The 18,473-nt window shown below is 39.1% G+C and overlaps 1 protein-coding gene across 1 annotated transcript in view; it reads left to right on the top strand.

The window, feature by feature from the left end:
- PIP4P2 (phosphatidylinositol-4,5-bisphosphate 4-phosphatase 2) overlaps positions 1–18,473 on the top strand; it is an 86,472-nt gene that overhangs the window by 42,820 nt on the left and 25,179 nt on the right. The window contains exon 4 of the mRNA XM_060035210.1: positions 3,279–3,402. Coding sequence (XP_059891193.1) covers positions 3,279–3,402 — 124 coding nt within the window. The remainder of the gene's footprint in view (positions 1–3,278; positions 3,403–18,473) is intronic.

Here is an 18,473-nt window from a genome sequence, read left to right as displayed (position 1 = left end):
CTATTTTATCTTCCAGGTTACTTATCCATTCTTCTGCCTCAATTATTCTGCTATTGATCCCTTCTAGAGAATTTTAAATTTCATTTATTGTGTTGTTCATCATTGTTTTTTTGGTCTTGAGTTTTTCTAGGTCCTTGGTAAATGTTTCTTGTATTTTCTCCATTCTATTTCCAGGATTTTGGATCATCTTTAGTATCATTATTCTGAATTCTTTTTCAGGTAAACTGCCTACTTCCTCTTCATTTGTTAGGTCTGCTGGGTTTGTACCTTGTTCCTTCATCTGCTCTGTGTTTCTCTGTCTTCTCATTTTGCTTAACTTACTGTGTTTGGGGTCTCCTTTTTGCAGGCTGCAGGTTCATAGTTCCCGTTGCTTTTGGTGTCGGTCTCCAGTGGGTAAGGTTGGTTCAGTGGGTTGTGTAGGCTTCCTGGTGGAGGTGACTGGTGCCTGTGTTCTGGTGGATGATGCTGTATCCTGTCTTTCTGATGGGCAGGTACACGTCTGGTGGTGTGTTTTGGGGTGTCTGTTACCTTATTATGATTTTAGGCAGCCTCTCTGCTAATGGGTGGGTTGTGTTCCTGTCTTACTAGTTGTTTGGCATAGGGTGTCCAGCACTGTAGCTTGCTGGTCGTTGAGTGGAGCTGGGTCTTGGCATTGAGATGGAGATCTCTGGGAGATTTTCCCCATTTGATATTACTTGGAGTTGTGTGGCCTCTGGTGGAACCATGTCCTGAACTTGGCTCTCCCACCTCAGAGGCACAGCCCTGATGCCTGGCTGGAGCACCAAGAGCCTATTATCCACACAGCTGAGAATAAAATGCAGAAAGAAAGAAAGAAAGAAAGAAAGAGAGAGAGAGGGTGGGTGGGAGGGAGGGAGGGAGGAGGAAGAAAGAATAAAAGAGGTCAAATAAAATGAAATAAAATAAAGTTAAAAAACATTAAAAAGTAATAAAAAATAAAGAAAGAAGGAAGAGAGCAACCCAACCCAAAAACAAATCCACCAATGATAATAAGCACTAAAAACTATACTAAAAAAAGAAAAGAAAAAAAAAAAAGAAAAATGGACAGACAGAATCCTAGGACTTATGGTAAAAGCAGAGCTATACAGACAAAATCACACACAGAAGCATACACATACACACTCACAAGAAGTGAAAAACGGAAAAAAAAACATATTGTTTCTCCCAATGTCCACCTCCTCAATTTGTTGTGATTCATTGTCTATTCAGGTATTCTACAGATGCAGGGTACATCAAGTTGACTGTCGAGATTTAATCTGATGCTCCTGAGGCTGCTGGGAGAGATTTCCCTTTCTCTTCTTTGTTCGCACAGCTTCTGGTGTTCAGCTTTGGATTTGGCCCCGCTTCTGAGTGTAGGTCACCTGAGGGCATCTATTCTTCGCTCAGACAGGATGGGGTTAAAGGAGCCGCTGATTCGGGGGCTCTGGCTCACTCATGCTGAGTGAGGGAGGGAGGGAGTGGTACAGAATGCGGGGTGAGCCTGTGGCGGCAGAGGCCAGCATGACGTTGCAATAGCCTGAGGCATGCCGTGTGTTCTCCGAGGGAAGTTGTCCCTGAATCACAGGACCCTGGCAGTGGCGGGCTGCACAGGCTCATGGAAGGGGAGGTGTGGAGAGTGACCTGTGCTCGCACACAGGCTTCTTGGTGGCAGCAGCAGCAGCAGCCTTAGCATGTCATGCCCATCTCTGGGGTCTGCACTGATAGCCGTGGCTCGTGCCCATCTCTGGAGCTCCTTTAAGCATTGCTCTTAATCCCCTCTCCTCACGCACCGCAAAACAAAAGGGCAAGAAAAAGTCTCTTGCTTCTTTGGTAGCTCCAGACCTTTTCCCAGAATCCCTCCTGGCTAGCTGTGGCGCACTAGCCCCCTTCAGGCTGTGTTTTACGCAGCCAACCCCTGTCATCTCCCTTGGATCCGACCAAAGCTGGAGCCTCAGCTCCCAGCCCCCACCTGCCCCGGCGGGTGAGCAGACAAGCGTCTCAGGCTGGTGAGTGCTGGTCGGCACTGGTCTTCTGTGTGGGAAGCTCTCCGCTTTGCCCTCTACACCCCTGTTGCTGCGCTCTCCTCCGTGGTTCTGAAGCTTCCCCCCTCCACCACCCGCAGTCTCCGCCCCCGAAGAGTCTTCCTAGTGTGTGGAAACCTTTCCTCCTTCACAGCTCCCTCCCACTGGTGCAGGTCCTGTCCCTATTCTTTTGTCTCTGCTTTTTCTTTTTTCTTTTGCCCTACCCAGGTACGTGGGGAGTTTCTTGCGTTTTCGGAGGTCTGAGGTCTTCTGCCAGCATTCAGTAGGTGTTCTGTAGGGGTTGTTCCACATGTAGATGTATTTCTGATGTATTTGTGGGGAGGAAGGTGATCTCTATGTCTTACTCTTCCGCCATCTTGAATCCCCTCTGGTTACAGTTATTTGTAAACTAATGTTCTTGAATAAGCAATGGAAGTTTTCTTGATGTTACATAACTACTTAATAGATTGTAATAAATCAGTGACTCATATTTTATTAAAAATAACCAACTAGTTTATCTTTGACATATTTCATCTTAAGTTGGAAGTGTTTTAGTAATCATTGTATACTTTAAATTGTGTTATTACACTAGTCTTTGCTGAGTATAAGCTATGCAATAAATTCTGTAGTCATGTGCCTCTGCCAAATGGTGTATGGAAGTGCACAGATAGAAGTATATCAAAACCTTAACTGTGTTTTGTTTCTGTGTTTTCTGTCTTTTTGACCATTATGTGAATCATTTGCAACCCCATCTGATGGTAACCTGGGAAATGGAAAGGAAAGGAGCCTACCATTGTCCTTTCTGTCCAACTCCAATTAAACAGACATTAAGGAGTACCAGCCTACCCAGAGAAATTTGGTTGTGACTCAGCACTTTGGTACCTTCATGGCACACATATATCTGTTAATGTACAATTTTTTAACTTACTTAGTCTTTTACTCAAGTTGTCTTCCTAGATAGGGTAAGATAAGGTAAGGAATGATAAGATTTGAATTTATAAAAACTTGGAAGCAGTAGTTAAATGGTTCCCAAGGTGATTTGATTAGGTCCAATTCCAACTAATTTTTTTGCTTTTGAAATATTGACTATTGCTGTTTTCTGTGATTTTGGCTCTAAAGGCTGACATTTAATTCACTTAATTTATAAAACAAGTATAACCTATTTTCAATGCTATATTCCACGTTTTTGGCCCCATAGTGTAGGTTTCGCTCTCAGTCCATTTGTGGGATAATGAAGTTGTTTCCTCTCTGTTTCCACAGTAGACGCATAATTAACCTTGGCCCAGTAATGCTTATTTCTGAAGAACAGCCAGCTCAACCTGCATTGCCAGTCCAACCAGAAGGTACAAGAGTTGTGTGTGGGCACTGTGGAAATACGTTCTTGGTACGTAACAAGACATTTGTGACAGGGACATCAATCTGTAAATGTAGGTCTTGATCACACAGATTTGACCACTGCTCATAGTCTTATAGTTTGTCCAAGTGCAAATTGATCAAAAGATTAAAATAGAGCCTTTGTTAGAAAGACAGTTAATCAGAGCCGCGACTAGGATGTACTGCATTGTTTGTGAATTACATATAAGGTGCATCCCCTGACTGATTCATTTGCAAAAAGGGCCTCTCTGGGTAGGCTAATAACAAACAAAAACCCTGTGCTCCAGGCAGAGCAACTTGGGTATCCTGGCTTAGTGAGTAACTGAATCTACCTCCTACCCTCGTCTCCTCAGCAGAGCGCAAAATGCACACTCTCATGCAGTGGCCTTGTTTCATGGTTCTGGATTCAAGAAATATTCTCATTATAATTTATCAAAATTTTTCTGATTTTTGTATATGAAACTTGGAGTAATGGGAATTACTGTGGTATCTGTAATTAGATAAGTTATTGGATAAAAAATAAAGTATAAGTAGTTTGACATGAACAAAAGTTATAGGAGTTCTTGTTTTACTACTTTTAACTTTAACCCTAAGCTTGATTTTTAAATGTTAATTTCATAATGACTTACCCCATCAGGAAGAATAAGAACAGGTTTTCTTTTGTTATTTAGCCTCCAAAGGAGACAAAAGATTTTGTCTTAGAACCTAAGTACTAAAGGAACCTAAGTACTAAAGGAACCTTCCAGAGTGTAGGCATGGGGAGAGCTGAGGTTGCAGTGGTTTATAAACAAGACCTGCTGTCACTAAGAGATGAATGAGCTTAAGAAAGTGTAGACTGTTTGCTCTTTTTCCCTTCTAATTTTTATTTTTGATAAAGTAATTCATGTATAATAACTTCACATGTCAAATAGGACTGTAAAGCTTAAAGGGAAAATGGTGGTCATCTCTTTACCTAACACAACCCCAATTTTCATCCCCCAAATACTTTTGACTCTTTCAGCTGCTATTCTGGTATGTACTTCCATGTGTTTAAATTGTTTGCTTATTTTTTTCTTTTTGATTAAGCAGTTTTAGATATTACCTATTACTTTGTAAAACGCAGGTTGAAGATTTAGCACTCTTACCACCCTGCCTCCTCTCATAGTCCTTTCTCCACTTTCATACTCCCAGTAGAGTTATAATATTTTATTTGATTAATACTTAGTCTTTACATTTTTTATGATTAGGTAAATTGTGTTCACAGCTGAGCCAAGTAATATATTACATTTCTCTCCTGTATGGCTCTTAAATATTTCTTGGATTTGTTAATAATTGTCCCTCCCTCTTTTAGATTTGTTTTAATTTTTTATGTACAAATCACTAGTTCTTCTCATATTCTTTCATAGAACAACAAAATTCCTGTCAATATAGTCAAATGGGTCAGGGAATCTATTATTTAGACTTCCTCCTACACAGCTGTCATCCTGTGACTTCCCTTCATCTTAGCTTAGGAATTCCTATTACCTCTTTCCTGTGTTGGATCCTCTGCCATCCTTACAGTTCTTGGTTTATTGCTTTATTTTGTTGGAGCATATCCTCTCTTAGCTTTCTGAGAAAAGATGCAGAGAAATAAATTTGAACCTTTTACTTCTTAAACAGTTTTTAATCTAACCCTATTTTCACGTTATAATTTGTCCAGATGTAGAATTATAGGTTGCCAATTCTTTCCTCAGAAATTTGAGGGCTTTGCTCCACTGTTGATGGGAAGATCAACTGCTGTTGTGGCTCCTGACCCTTACCATGTGACCTATTTTTCTCTCTTTATTTTCTCTTATTTTCCTCTTTCATTTCTCCAAGGTTCTGAAATAGTATTAGAATGTGCCTTAGGGAGAATCTTTTTGACCTCATTGTCTGGCTACTCAGTGAATCCTTTTATAGTCCACTCCATTTTCTTTCTTCCATCTTTCTACAACCCCTGAGATTAGATCACCTGAATTGACATACACACTCTCTCTCTCATTTTTTTTTAACATACTTTTCAGTTTTGGCTTTTTCTTTTACTTACAGGGAAATTTCCTCAACTATATCTTCTAAACTTAATTAAAATTTTAAATTTCAGATGATCTAAATTAATTTTTAATTTCTAAGAGTTCTCCTGTGTTCTCTGATTAATTTTTCTTTTTTCTAAATCACATTCTCTTCTTTATGGCATCTTTCTGAAGCTATTAGTTATGTTTTCTGAGGTATTATTCTTCTTTATGCCTTGTCTCTATTTTCTCTCCATTGTTTCTATTTGTTTTTATTTTCTGATAGAGGTTTTAATGAGGAGCTCATTTATATATGAGAGCAAGTTACTGATTGGAATCTCTAAGTATGCAGCAGGGGCTAAACTTTTTCTCCTTCCTTCCTTCCTTTCTTCCCTCCCTCCCTCCCTTTTTCCTTTCTTCTTCTCTCTCCTCCTCCTCCTCATCTTTCTTCTTCCTCTTCTCCTTTTTCTCTTTTCTTGAAGAACTGCCAACTATTAGTATCAATGTCTTTTTTTTCTTTTAGGGCAAGTTTCTCTGGGGAATAATCCTCTGACTTCTTGTAAGAGGTATATCTGGGAGACAGCATTCTAGGAGCTAAGAAAGGATAATAGGGATGAAGGTCTCATCTACTGTTCAGACTGTAGACTTATTTAACTCCTTTGTTTTTAGAATGGTGTCTTATTCTTGCCTTCTGCTGTGCCTGGTGTTCCTAAGTTCACAGTCCTTCTAGTTCAGTTTCTTTGAGAGAATAAATCACTCTTCTCTTGAATGTGTTGGGGAGGGAGGGATTTTTGGTTTTGTGATATGGAGGAAAGAGTCTAGAACTGATACTCCTGTTTTTATCACTACCCCTAACTCCTATCTTTGAAAGCACCTTGGAGTCCCAAGGTCTGAACTATTTTGTAGTTCTTCAGTTGAATCAGCCTGCTTTTCATTGGATATCTCTCTTTAGGCAATCAGGTTTCAGCATCCCTTTCAGTTTGTTACCAAGTCTCCATCAGCTTTCCACTGTCTGAAAATTCAAGGTCATTTCTCTTCGGATTCTACTTGTCCTTATGGTATTATACATTTGTAAATACAATTTACTGTCATTTTAGTCAGGTTTGGGAAAGGAAATAGAAATGCATGCATTTGTCCAACTTATTACATTTAACCAGAATTTGTATGATTTTTCTGATCTACTAGGATAAGATAAATCTTCTTCCTTGCATTTATATTTTATTGATTAAGTCAGTGACCAAGTACATCAATTAGGGGATATATTTGGTGGGGATAGTGAAAAGATTTTTTGTTTAAAAATTTCTTTTTAAAAAATCACTATTGAGAATTAGGTTTGGATTTGGGTCCCGGCCATACTAAAGCCTGACTATGTGATGCTGGGCAAGTTATGTAACTTTGCTAAATTCTGATTTCCTCATCTGAAAATGGGGAGAATAATAGCATATTCACAAGATTGCTGAGAGCAGTAGTAAAGACATTTGTCCAAAGTTTGTGACAGTGGAAGCTAGCCTTGTGGCTGACAGGGTCTTGGTGCACCGACTGGGTGTCAGGCTTGTGTCTCTGAGGTGGGAGAGCCAAGTTCAGGACATTGGTCCAACAGAGACCTTCCAGTTCCATGTAATATCAAACGGCGAGAGCTCTCCCAGAGATCTCCATCTCAACACTAAGACCCAGCTGCACTCAACAACCAGCAAGCTACAGTGCTGGACATCCTATGCCAAACAACTAGCAAGACAGGAACACAACCCCACCCATTAGCAGAGAGGCTGCCTAAAATCATAATAAGGTCACAGACACCCCAAAACACACCACTGGATGCGGTCCTGCCACCAGAAAGACAAGATCCAGCCTCATCCACCAGAACACAGGCACCAGTCCCCTCCACCAGGAAGCCTACACAACCCACTGAACTGGAGGCCGACACCAAAAGCACTGGAGGCCGACACCAAAAGCAACGGGAACTACGAACCTGCAGCCTGCAAAAAGGAGACCCCAAACACAGTAAGTTAAGCAAAATGAGAAGTCAGAGAAGCATACAGCAGATGAAGGAGCAAGGTAAAAACCCACCAGACCAAACAAATGAAGAGGAAATAGATAGTCTACCTGAAAAAGAATTAAGAGTAAGGATAGGAAAGATGATCAAAAATGTTCGAAATAGAATGGAGAAAATACAAGAAACTGAGGCAGAAGAATGGATAAGTGACCTGGAAGATAAAATAGTGGAAATAACTACTGCAGAGCAGAATAAAGAAAAAAAGAATGAAAAGAATTGAGGACAGTCTCAGAGACCTCTGGGACAACATTAAATGCACCAACATTTGAATTATAGGGGTCCCAGAAGAAAAAGAGAAAAAAGAACGGGACTGAGAAAATATTGGAAGAGACTATAGTTGAAAACTTCCCTAGTATGGGAAATGAAATAGTCAATCAAGTCCAGGGAGTGCAGAGAGTGCCATACAGGATAAATCCAAGGAGAAACACGCCAAGACAAATATTAATCAAGCTATCAAAAATTAAATACAAAGAAAAAAATATTAAAAGCAGCAAGAGAAAAACAACAAATGACATGCAAGGGAATCCCATAAGGTTAACAGCTGATCTTTCAGCAGAAACTCTGCAAGCCACAAGGTTCTGGCAGGACATATTTAAAGTGATGAAAGGAGAATAAAATACCTAGGAATAAACCTACCTAAGGAGACAAAAGACATGCAGAAAACTATAATACACTGATGAAAGAAATTGAAGATGATACAAACAGATGGAGAGATATACCATATTCTTGGATTGGAAGAATCAACATTGTGAAAATGACTCTACCACCCAAAGCAATATACAGATTCAATGCAATCCCTATCAAACTACCACTGTCATTTTTCACAGAACTAGAACAAAAAATTTCACAATTTGTATGGAAACACAAAAGACCCCGAACAGCCAAAGCAAACTTGAGAAAAAAATGGAGCTGGAGGAATCAGGGTCCTGGACTTCAGACTATACTGAAGCTACAGTAATCAAGACAGTATGGTACTGGCACAAAAACAGAAATATAGATCAATGGAACAGGATAGAAAGCCCAGAGATAAACCCACACACATATGGTTACCTTATCTTTGATAAGGAGACAAGAATATATGATGGAGAAAAGATGGCCTCTTCAATAAGCGGGGCTGGAAAAACTGGACAGGTACATGTAAGAGAATGAAATTAGAACACTCCTAAACAACATTCACAAAAATAAACTCATAATGAATTTAAGACCTAAATGTAAGGCCAGACACTATAAAACGCTTACAGGAAAACACAGGCAGAACACTCTATCACATAAATCACAGCAAGGTCTATTTTTTTGGGGGTACGTGGGCCTCTCACTGTTGTGGCCTCTCCCGTTGCGGAACACAGGCTCCGGACACGCAGGCTCAGCGGCCATGGCTCACGGGCCCAGCCGCTCCCCGGCATGTGGGATCTTCCCAGACCGGGGCATGCACCTGTGTCCCCTGCGTCAGCAGGCAGACTCTCAACCACTGCGCCACCAGGGAAGCCTGCAAGTTCCTTTTTGACCTACCTCTTAGAGAAATGGAAATAAAAACAAAAATAAACAAATGGGACCTAATAAAACTTAAATGCTTTTGCACAGCAAAGGAAAACATAAACAAGATGAAAAGACAACCCTCAGAATGGGAAAAATATTTACAAATGAAGCAATTGACAAAGGATTAATCTCCAAAATTTACAAGCAGCTCATGCAGCTCAATATCAAAAAAACAAACAACCCAATCCAAAAATGGGCAGAAGACCTAAACAGACATTTCTCCAAAGAAGACATACAGATGGCCAACAAACACATGACAGGATGCTCAATGTCAGTAATCATTAGAGAAATGCAAATCAAAACTACAGTGAGGTATCACCTAACACCAGTCAGAATGGCCATCATCAAAAAACCTACAAACAGGGGCTTCCCTGGTGGTGCAGTGGTTGAGAGTCTGCCTGCCGATGCAGGGGACACGGGTTCATGCCCTGGTCCGGGAAGATCCCACGTGCCGCGGAGCGGCTAGGCCCGTGATCCATGGCCACTGAGCCTGGGCGTCCGGAGCCTGTGCTCCGCAACGGGAGAGGCCACAACAGTGAGAGGCCCGCGTCCCGCAAAAAAACAAACAAACAAAAAAAAAAACCTACAAACAATAAATGCTGGAGAGGGTGTGGAGAAAAGGGAACCCTCTTGCACTATTGGTGGGAATGTAAATTGATACAGCCACTATGGAGAACAGTATAGAGGTTCCTTAAAAAACAAAAAATAGAACTACCATATGACCCAGAAATTCCACTACTGGGCATATACCCTGAGAAAACCATAATTCAAAAAGAGTCATGTACCATAATGTTCATTGCAGCACTATTTACAATAGCCAGGACATGGAAGCAACCTAAGTGTCCATCGACAGATGAATGGATAAAGAAGATGTAGCACATATATACAGAGGAATATTACTCAACCATAAAAAGAAACGAAATTGAGTTATTTGTAGTGAGGTGGATGGACCTATAGTCTGTCATAGAGTGAAGTAAGTCAGAAAGAGAAAAACTAATACCATATGCTAACACATATATATATATAGACTCTAAAAAAAAATTGATTGTGAAGAACCTAGAGACAGGACAGGAAGAAAGACGCAGACATAGAGAGTGGACTTGAGGACACAGGGAGTGGGGAGGGTAAGCTGGGACAAAGAGAGTGGCATGGACATATATACACTACCAAATGTAAAATAGATAGCTAGTGGGAAGCAGCCACATAGGACAGGGAGATTAGCTCAGTGCTTTGTGACCAACTAGAGGGGTGGGATAGGGAGGGTGGGAGGGAGACACAAGATGGAGGAGGTATGGGGATATATGTATATGTATAGTTAATCCACTTTGTTATAAGGCAGAAACTAACATACCATTGTAAAGAAATTTTACTCAAATAAAGATGTTTAAAAATAAATAAATAAATAAAAGGAAAATATTTAGATGTTAAAAAAAGAAAAAGAAATCACCATTGATTTACTATAGGATTACTCCTTCTGTAAGTATTGATATATATGAATTAATTGACTAATTTAAATATAAATAAAATATATTTACTATCTTTTTCTTTATTATATGCAAGCATATTTCATTTGAAATATCATTTAACACTCTTCAAAATAGATTTTTTCAGCTTACTTCAGTGAGTTCCCTTCCACAATTACCTTGCATTTGCATTTTTGCCCAGTTATGTTTTATATTCCAAATCCTTGGCATGGATAGTCCTTATAAGATACATTGTAAGTGAGCCGATTTCATTTTTTCAAACATATATATTAAGTGTGTACCAGACACTGGGCTACACGCTGGGGAAACAGGAAGTCCCTGCCCTTATGGGATTTTTCCAGTCTAATAGGAGAAAGACAATTAAAACAAGAATTATATGAAATCTAGTTAGGCTAAAGCAGAGAAATATGGAGTGTTCTTAGTGTACATGTGGAAGCATCTAGACTAGAGGAAGTGAAATTATCCTAAGAGTAATGGAAAGCTAAAGCAGGGCTTTATAATTAATTTTGTGTGTATTGATGCTATGACTATAATAGATTGCATATGGGCAAGCCTGAAGAAACACAAGACCAGATATTTAGGTTTTATTATTCAGAAAAGTGATGATGATGGTCATGAATACCATAAAGAATTTGAGAAAGAATTGGCTATACTGATATTAGTATAGATGAGGGAATGAGGAAAAAAGTAAAATTAAAGACAACTCTTACAAAGGTTTATATTTAAGTTTTTGAAATCATCTGGAAGTGAATTCTAGAGAATGATCCAAGTTGAGAGGTTAGATAGATGTGTGTGACATGGCTTTTATTAAAATATATGCATTTAGATATTTTCTCCACAGAAGAAAATTACTAAAGTAATTTGCAAGTCAGAAATGAACTTCTAAAAGTAAGCTCCTTCTTACTTAATATTCAGTGCAGGCACCTGAATCATATTAGCACAGTAATTATGATTTTAAAACTTAAAGTCTTTGGCAGGAAAGGGTGTTTTGGATTAACATGTGGTATTTAAAGATTATTTCAAAATTCCCAGAAAACAAAGTTTTTGGTGACTAGAACAGAGTACATACCTTTAGGGTGGCTATTACCTTGGAGAGTTTCAGACTAATGAGAGATACTGAGTGTTACAAAAAATAAACAGACCTGGGGCTTCCCTGGTGGCGCGGTGGTTGAGCGTCCGCCTGTCGATGCAGGGGACATGGGTTCGTGCCCCGGTCCGGGAAGATCCCACATTCCGCGGAGCGGCTGGGCCCATGAGCCATGGCCGCTGAGCCTGCGCATCCGGAACCTGTGCTCCACAACGGGAGAGGCCACAACAGTGAGAGGCCTGCGTACAACAAAAAAAATAAAAAATAAACAGACCTGGAAACTCTTAATTTTGACCTGAGAACTTCACCTTATCCTTGTTATTATGCTGATCCAAGTAATCTTATATCCTTTGTAGTATTCTTTGCCCTTCAAGTTTTTAACTAATAGGATAATTCATCTATTTATTCCATACTTTGTTTCAGCCTTGGCTTACAAGGCCCAAAAGCAATTGAGAAAAATTACAAAGTCCAATAGCATTGAAAAATAAAATATGAAATGGTCAGGGAGAATGAAAAATAGGACAGAAATATGATGAAGTCATGCATAAGTGTATAAGTATGCATAATATTTATTCCTGTGCAGTTGTTAAAATTTTACTGAATGTTAGCTATGAGCCTTCTATGGTTAATGGAAAGAGGAAAACATAATCTATTACAACAGGGGTCCCCGACTCCCGGGTCATGGACTGATAGTCGTCTGTGGCCTGTTAGGAACTGGGCCGTACAGCAGGAGGTGAGCAGCAGGCCAGCGAGAGAAGCTTCATCTGTATTTACAGCTGCTCCCCATTGCTTGCATTACTGCCTGAGCTCTGCGTCCTGTCAGATCAGCAGCAGCATTAGATTCTCACAGGAGTGCAAACCCTACTATGAACTGCGCACACGAGGGATCTGGGTTGCGAGTTCCTTATGAGAATCTAATGCCTAATGATCTGAGGTGGAGCTAAGGCAGCAATGCTAGCGTGGGGGAGTGGCTGCAAATACAGATTATCATTAGCAGAGAAGTTTGATGGCACAAAGACCATAATAAATCAATTGCTTGCAGACTCATATCAAAACCCTATCAGTGAGTGGCAAGTGACAATTAAGCTGCATCTGGTGGCAGGCATTATAGTGGCAAGTGAGTTGGTGTACTTTAGTTGTACAGCTGCATCTAATGGCAGGCTTTAAGTCAGAATCTTACACTTATTTTAGTCCGTGCATGGCCCGCCCATTATTTTGTCTACCACTTCCATCTGCGCCTCTTTCTCACGCTGCACACTTGTCTCAGTCACAGTTTTGGTTAAGCCCACAAGCTAACCCTAGCCAAAATGAGTAAAAAACAAACGTTGCTGGAGAGCTGCTTTGAAAAGGGGGAGAGACCCAATGATTAGACAGCAGAAGACTCCAATACTGCCAACGAAAAGAAAGCTGCATTTAAAAGAAAATACCAAGAGTCCTACTTAAATTATAGGTTCATTGCCACAGGTGATTCACATTCTGCAAGTCTGCTTTGTATAATATGTGGCGACCAGCTAGCCAACGAAGCCATGAAACCTTCAAAGCTGCTTCACCACAGGGAGACCAAGCACCCTGCATTAAAAGACAAGTCTTTGGAGTTTTTCAAAAGAAAAAAATGTGAACATGAAGAACAGAAGCAATTATTGAAGGCCACCACTTCATCAAATGTGTCTGCATTGAGAGCATCATTCTTAGTGGCTAACCGCATTGCTAAAGCTAAGAAGCCCTTTACTATTGGTGAAGAGTTGATCCTGCCTACTGATAAGGACGTTTGTCGTGAACTTTTAGGAGAGGCTGCAATTCAGAGGGTGATGCGTGTTCCTCTTTCAGCTAATACCATAACTAGATGAATTAGCAGAGGATATTGAGGCACAATTGTCAGAGAGAATTAATGAGTCACCGTGGTATGCAATCCAGGTTGACGAGTCTACCGATGTTGACAGCAAGGCAACAATGATCGCTTTTGTGTGATATATTTTTCAGGAGGATGTGCATGAGTGTATGTTATGTGCAATTTTGTTGCCAGTCAACACCACAGCCGTAGAACTATTCAAGTTTTTGAATGATTATATATCAGGAAAACTGAATTGGTCATTTTGTGTCTGGATATGCAGACGGAGCAGCTGCAGTGACTGGACGGCTTTCTGGTTTCACTACTCTGGTCAAGGAGGTCGCTTCTGAATGTGAGTCTACACACTGTGTCATCCATAGAGAAATGCTGGCTAGCTGAAAAATATCACCTGAATTTAACAACGTTTTGCAGGATGTGATTAAAATTATCAACCACATTAAAGTACATGCTCTTAACTCACATCTGTTTGCGTGGCTCTGTGAGGAGATGGATACAGAGCACACAGGTCTTCTCTTATACAGAGAAGTGAGATGGCTTTCTAAACGTAGATCACTGACCAGAGTTTCTGAGTTACGAGAGCCGCTCCAGAGATTTCTTTTAGAAAAAGCCACCACTGGCTGCACATTTCAGTGACACAGAATGGGTTGCAAAACTTGCTTACTTGTGTGACATATTCAACCTGGTCAACGAACTCAATCTGTCACTTCAGGGGAGAATGACAACTGTGTTCAATTTGGCAGATAAAGTGGCTACATTCAAAGCCAAACTGGAATTATGGGGGCGACGAGTGAACATTGGGGTTTTTGACATGTTTCAAACATTAGCAGAAATTTTGAAAGAGACTGAGCCAGGGCCTTCTTTTTCCCAGCTGGTGCATGATCACCTATCTCAAAATGATCAAAAGAGTTTGAGCATTACTTGCCAACCAGGAAAGACCCCTGAATTGGGAAGGAATGGATCTGTGACCCATTTGTGAATAAGCCAGGTGAATCAATTTTGTCCGTGCTAGAAGAGGATCAACTGCTTCAGACTGAAGATGACGGTGGCCTTAAAAGTATGTTTGAGACAACTTCAAATCTCCATACGTTCTGGATTAAAGTCAAGGCAGAATATCCTGAGATTGCCACAAAAGCACTGAAAAGCCTGCTTCCATTTCCAACATCCTGTCTTTGTGAAGCAGGGTTTTCTGCAGTGACAGCAACCAAAACGAGATTACAGAGTAGACTGGACAGAAGCAACACACTTCCGGTGTCACTGTCTCCCATCACCCCCTGATGGGACCATCTATTTGCAGGAAAACAAGCTCAGGGCTTCCACTGATTCTGCATTATGGTGAGTTGTATAATTATTTCATTATATATTACAATGTAATGATAATAGAAACAAAATGCACAATAAATATAATGTGCTTGAATCATACCGAAACCATCCCTTCCCCCCCTCCCCCCGGCCCATGGAAAAATTGTCTTCCACGAAACCGGTCCCTGGTGCCAGAAAGGTTGGGGACTGCTGTATTATAAGATATTTGTGAAGTTTTTATAAAAGTTCCCATAGGAGCTTTTACTGGAATACTGAGACCTAAGAGAGAATTATTCCCATGGATTAAGATAAAACAACACTATAATGGACTGTGTCCTCAACAATATTCTTCATTTATAATAACATAATACAATGTAATATAATTATCACTGTTCTAATGCTAAAATTAAATTTACTAGGAATTCACTTCACAGTATTCATTTAACAGCCTGGCTGGAACCATGGATAATGTTGAGAAAAGCTAGATTTGTGTTTTCCAAAGTGTATTCATTAGAACACTCATTTTATAGGATAATAATAAGTGTTATGCCAGTAAAGAGTTCCAGGATCATTGGGAATTGCTAGGATAAAAAAATTAAGCAGAGGGCTTCCCTGGTGGCACAGTGGTTGAGAGTCCGCCTGCGGATACAGGGGACATGGGTTCGTGCCCCGGTCCGGGAGGATCCCACATGCCGCGGAGCGGCTGGGCCCGTGAGCCATGGCCGCTGAGCCTGCGAGTCCGGAGCCTGTGCTCCGCAACGGGAGAGGCCACAACAGTGAGAGGCCCGCGTATCGCCAAAAAAAAAAAAAAAAAAAATCAAGCAGAATTTTTATAGTTATATTCTTTAGCACTTTTATTATGTAATATGTTAAAATAATAATAATTAAACAATGTTAAATAATAATTAACTTAATTATTATAATTAAATTAATTAAACTTAATTTCTTATGTTAAATAAATAATGTTAAAGTCCAAGAAGTTGTTTTATCCTAGTATGTGCAAGCAATTTTGAGGGGATTGCCTAGCCAGACCAATGTTTTAGGAGACATTGCTTAGAAAATAATTTTCCAGGGGCTTCCCTGGTGGTGCAGTGGTTGAGAGTCCGCCTGCCGATGCAGGGGACATGGGTTCGTGCCCCGGTCCGGGAAGATCCCACATGCCGCAGAGCGGCTAGGCCCGTGAGCCATGGCCGCTGAGCCTGCGCGTCCGGAGCCTGTGCTCCACAATGGGAGAGGCCACAACAGTGAGAGGCCCGCGTACCGCAAAAAAAAAAAAAAAAAAAGAAAGAAAAAAGAAAATAATTTTCCAGAAGAATACAGGTAATGCAAGCTAGTCCTCCATGAATGTAAAGAAGTTTCTTAAGACAACTGAACAGCAGAGAGTTTAATATTGCATCTATGTGGGGCAGGTATTCACTGTTGCTGTTGAAAGGCAGGTCCACATTCTGTGTAGAGTTGACATTTTCCAATAAAATCTACAATATGTGCCTGAATCATAGATGATGGCTCAAACTTTGCCCTGAAGTGGGCCAGTGTAGTACCTTCAGACAGGTTCAGATTTTCTTCACTAGTTCATAGGGTTCTATGGTTTGGTGGCTTAGCAGAGAGTGGCAGCAGTTTTAACTTGAACATACTTTAAAATAATCACACCAGTTGCCTATTGTATCCATTAAAAAATAAAACCTAGTAGGGTACTAGTTTTAGCAGTATACCTTTCTTACATGCCTTCTAAAATCGATTTAAAAATATATCTTGGGGAAACTAAGTTTATCTGTTATACAGAATGGTTAGAAATAAGCCAAATATTGGAAGACCTCTACTAAAAATAATTGGGTTTTAGAGAAGTTGCTTTTAATCGTTCTGATAGAAAATATCTATCTATTTTTCACAATAACCAAAATATGGAAACAGCGCAAATGTCCACAATGGATAAATGGATAAAAAAGATGTGGTACATATATACACAATGGAATATTATTCAGCCATGGGAAAGGAGGATCTCCTGCCATTTGTGACAACATAGAGGGACCTTGAGCACATTTTGCTAAGCGAGATGAGTCAGTCAGAGAAAGACGAGTACTGTATGATACCCCTTATATTTAGAATAGAAAAAAAATCAAACCTGTGAAAAACAGGAAAATGGTGGCTACCAGAGAATGGGAGGTGGAGGATAAGATTGATAGTACAAACTTGTAACAATAAATAAGTCACAGGGATCTAATACACAGAATAATGAATAGAGACAATAATATTGTACTATAATTATGTAATTGATAAATATCACTATAGCGGCAACCACGTTACAAGATATATATATATCAAAGTAGTAGACTATATACATTAAATTTGTACAGTGTTACATATCAAATTTATCCAATTAAAAAACAGGAAAATTAGATTTTTTTTCTATTGTCACTTCAAGGTTTGGCAGTAAAATTTTAAGAGTGCAGAGGCTGCATTTTAGACAAGAGAATAGTAGTAAATCCTTTCAAAAGCACAGGTATTTGCATTCATTCAAATAGATTATGACAAACATTTCTAATAATAAATATTTTTCTATTTTTAGTTTGCTGCATTTAAATGAGTACTTACAGATAACAACAAAACCAGATGTGTTAGGTTGCTGGCTGTATAACTTACTAATCATACAACAGAGTCTTAGTTGTTTGTTAGTAATAATTGAATTTATCATATATAATCTGTGCTAAAATGATAAAATTGGACTAAATAATCTCCCATAGATTGGTCATCTAAAATTCTAGATTTTCTGTGCCAGTGTGTTAGCCTTCAAGCTTGGATTTTGAGTTACTCTTCTCTTAAGGGTTTCATAATTGCTTCCTCAGCCACTTTGCTTCTCTTAACAATGAAAAACTTAAGTTTGTTATTTAGAAATAAAATTTGAAATGACATTACAAGTTCAACAACTATCCTAAAACTAATTTCAAAAACATGAAAAAGTACTTAGTAAGATTTCTGTATTTTTCACTTCTTACTGTTCTGTGCCAATTTCTGTAGAAATCTATGTAAATCTGTTTAGCACATTAATTTAAGCATTTTTACTATTAAGAATAAATTAACTTGTTATAAAATAAATGATAAAAGAAAGAGTTAAGGCTTCCTGAAAAACAATGTAGCCTTCATTTGACATTCTAGATATTGAAAAATAATCATTGTGAAAAGAGTGAACATTCATGTAAAGTTTCATTTCTAGTTTATTTACCTTGGGACTCTATATTCCTACTGTGACTGAGAGAGATTATTTCAAGGTTAAGTAACTTTCAGGAGGTTTGAAATAAAAATGAAGAAAAAGAAGTCCAAACAAACTCAGATTTATTTTTGTTCTTTTTTAAAAGCTAATCATTAAAAAATTAAAAAGAAAAAATAGTCAAGTAACAGACACTTTCTGAAAGTTTTCCTCTATTATGTGGAAAACATTTGAATATGCATAACTTATTGAAACCCTACTATACCTAGAACTTGAGAGTTATGAAGAAAACTGAGTGACCTGGAATCCTAAGCAAAAATTAATTTTAGTGAAAGAAAAGTTATGTTGATGATAAAACTGCTAATGTACTAAACGGAATTATACAAAAGAAATATACACTTTATAAGAAGATATATAGAAAAGCAAATGATGGAAGGTGAGGAAAGTATTTTGAAATATATTTTTTGTAGTAAAGAGTTACTTTATTTTTTTTTAATTTTTAAGTTTTACTTTAAATGTATATTGTACCTCCTTTCAAAGACTTTACTACCAGTAAACTGTT

Source organism: Delphinus delphis, chromosome 17, assembly GCF_949987515.2.
Source record: "Delphinus delphis chromosome 17, mDelDel1.2, whole genome shotgun sequence".
In the NCBI taxonomy this organism is placed as follows: domain Eukaryota; kingdom Metazoa; phylum Chordata; class Mammalia; order Artiodactyla; family Delphinidae; genus Delphinus; species Delphinus delphis.
This window is presented reverse-complemented; position numbering and strand designations above follow the sequence as displayed.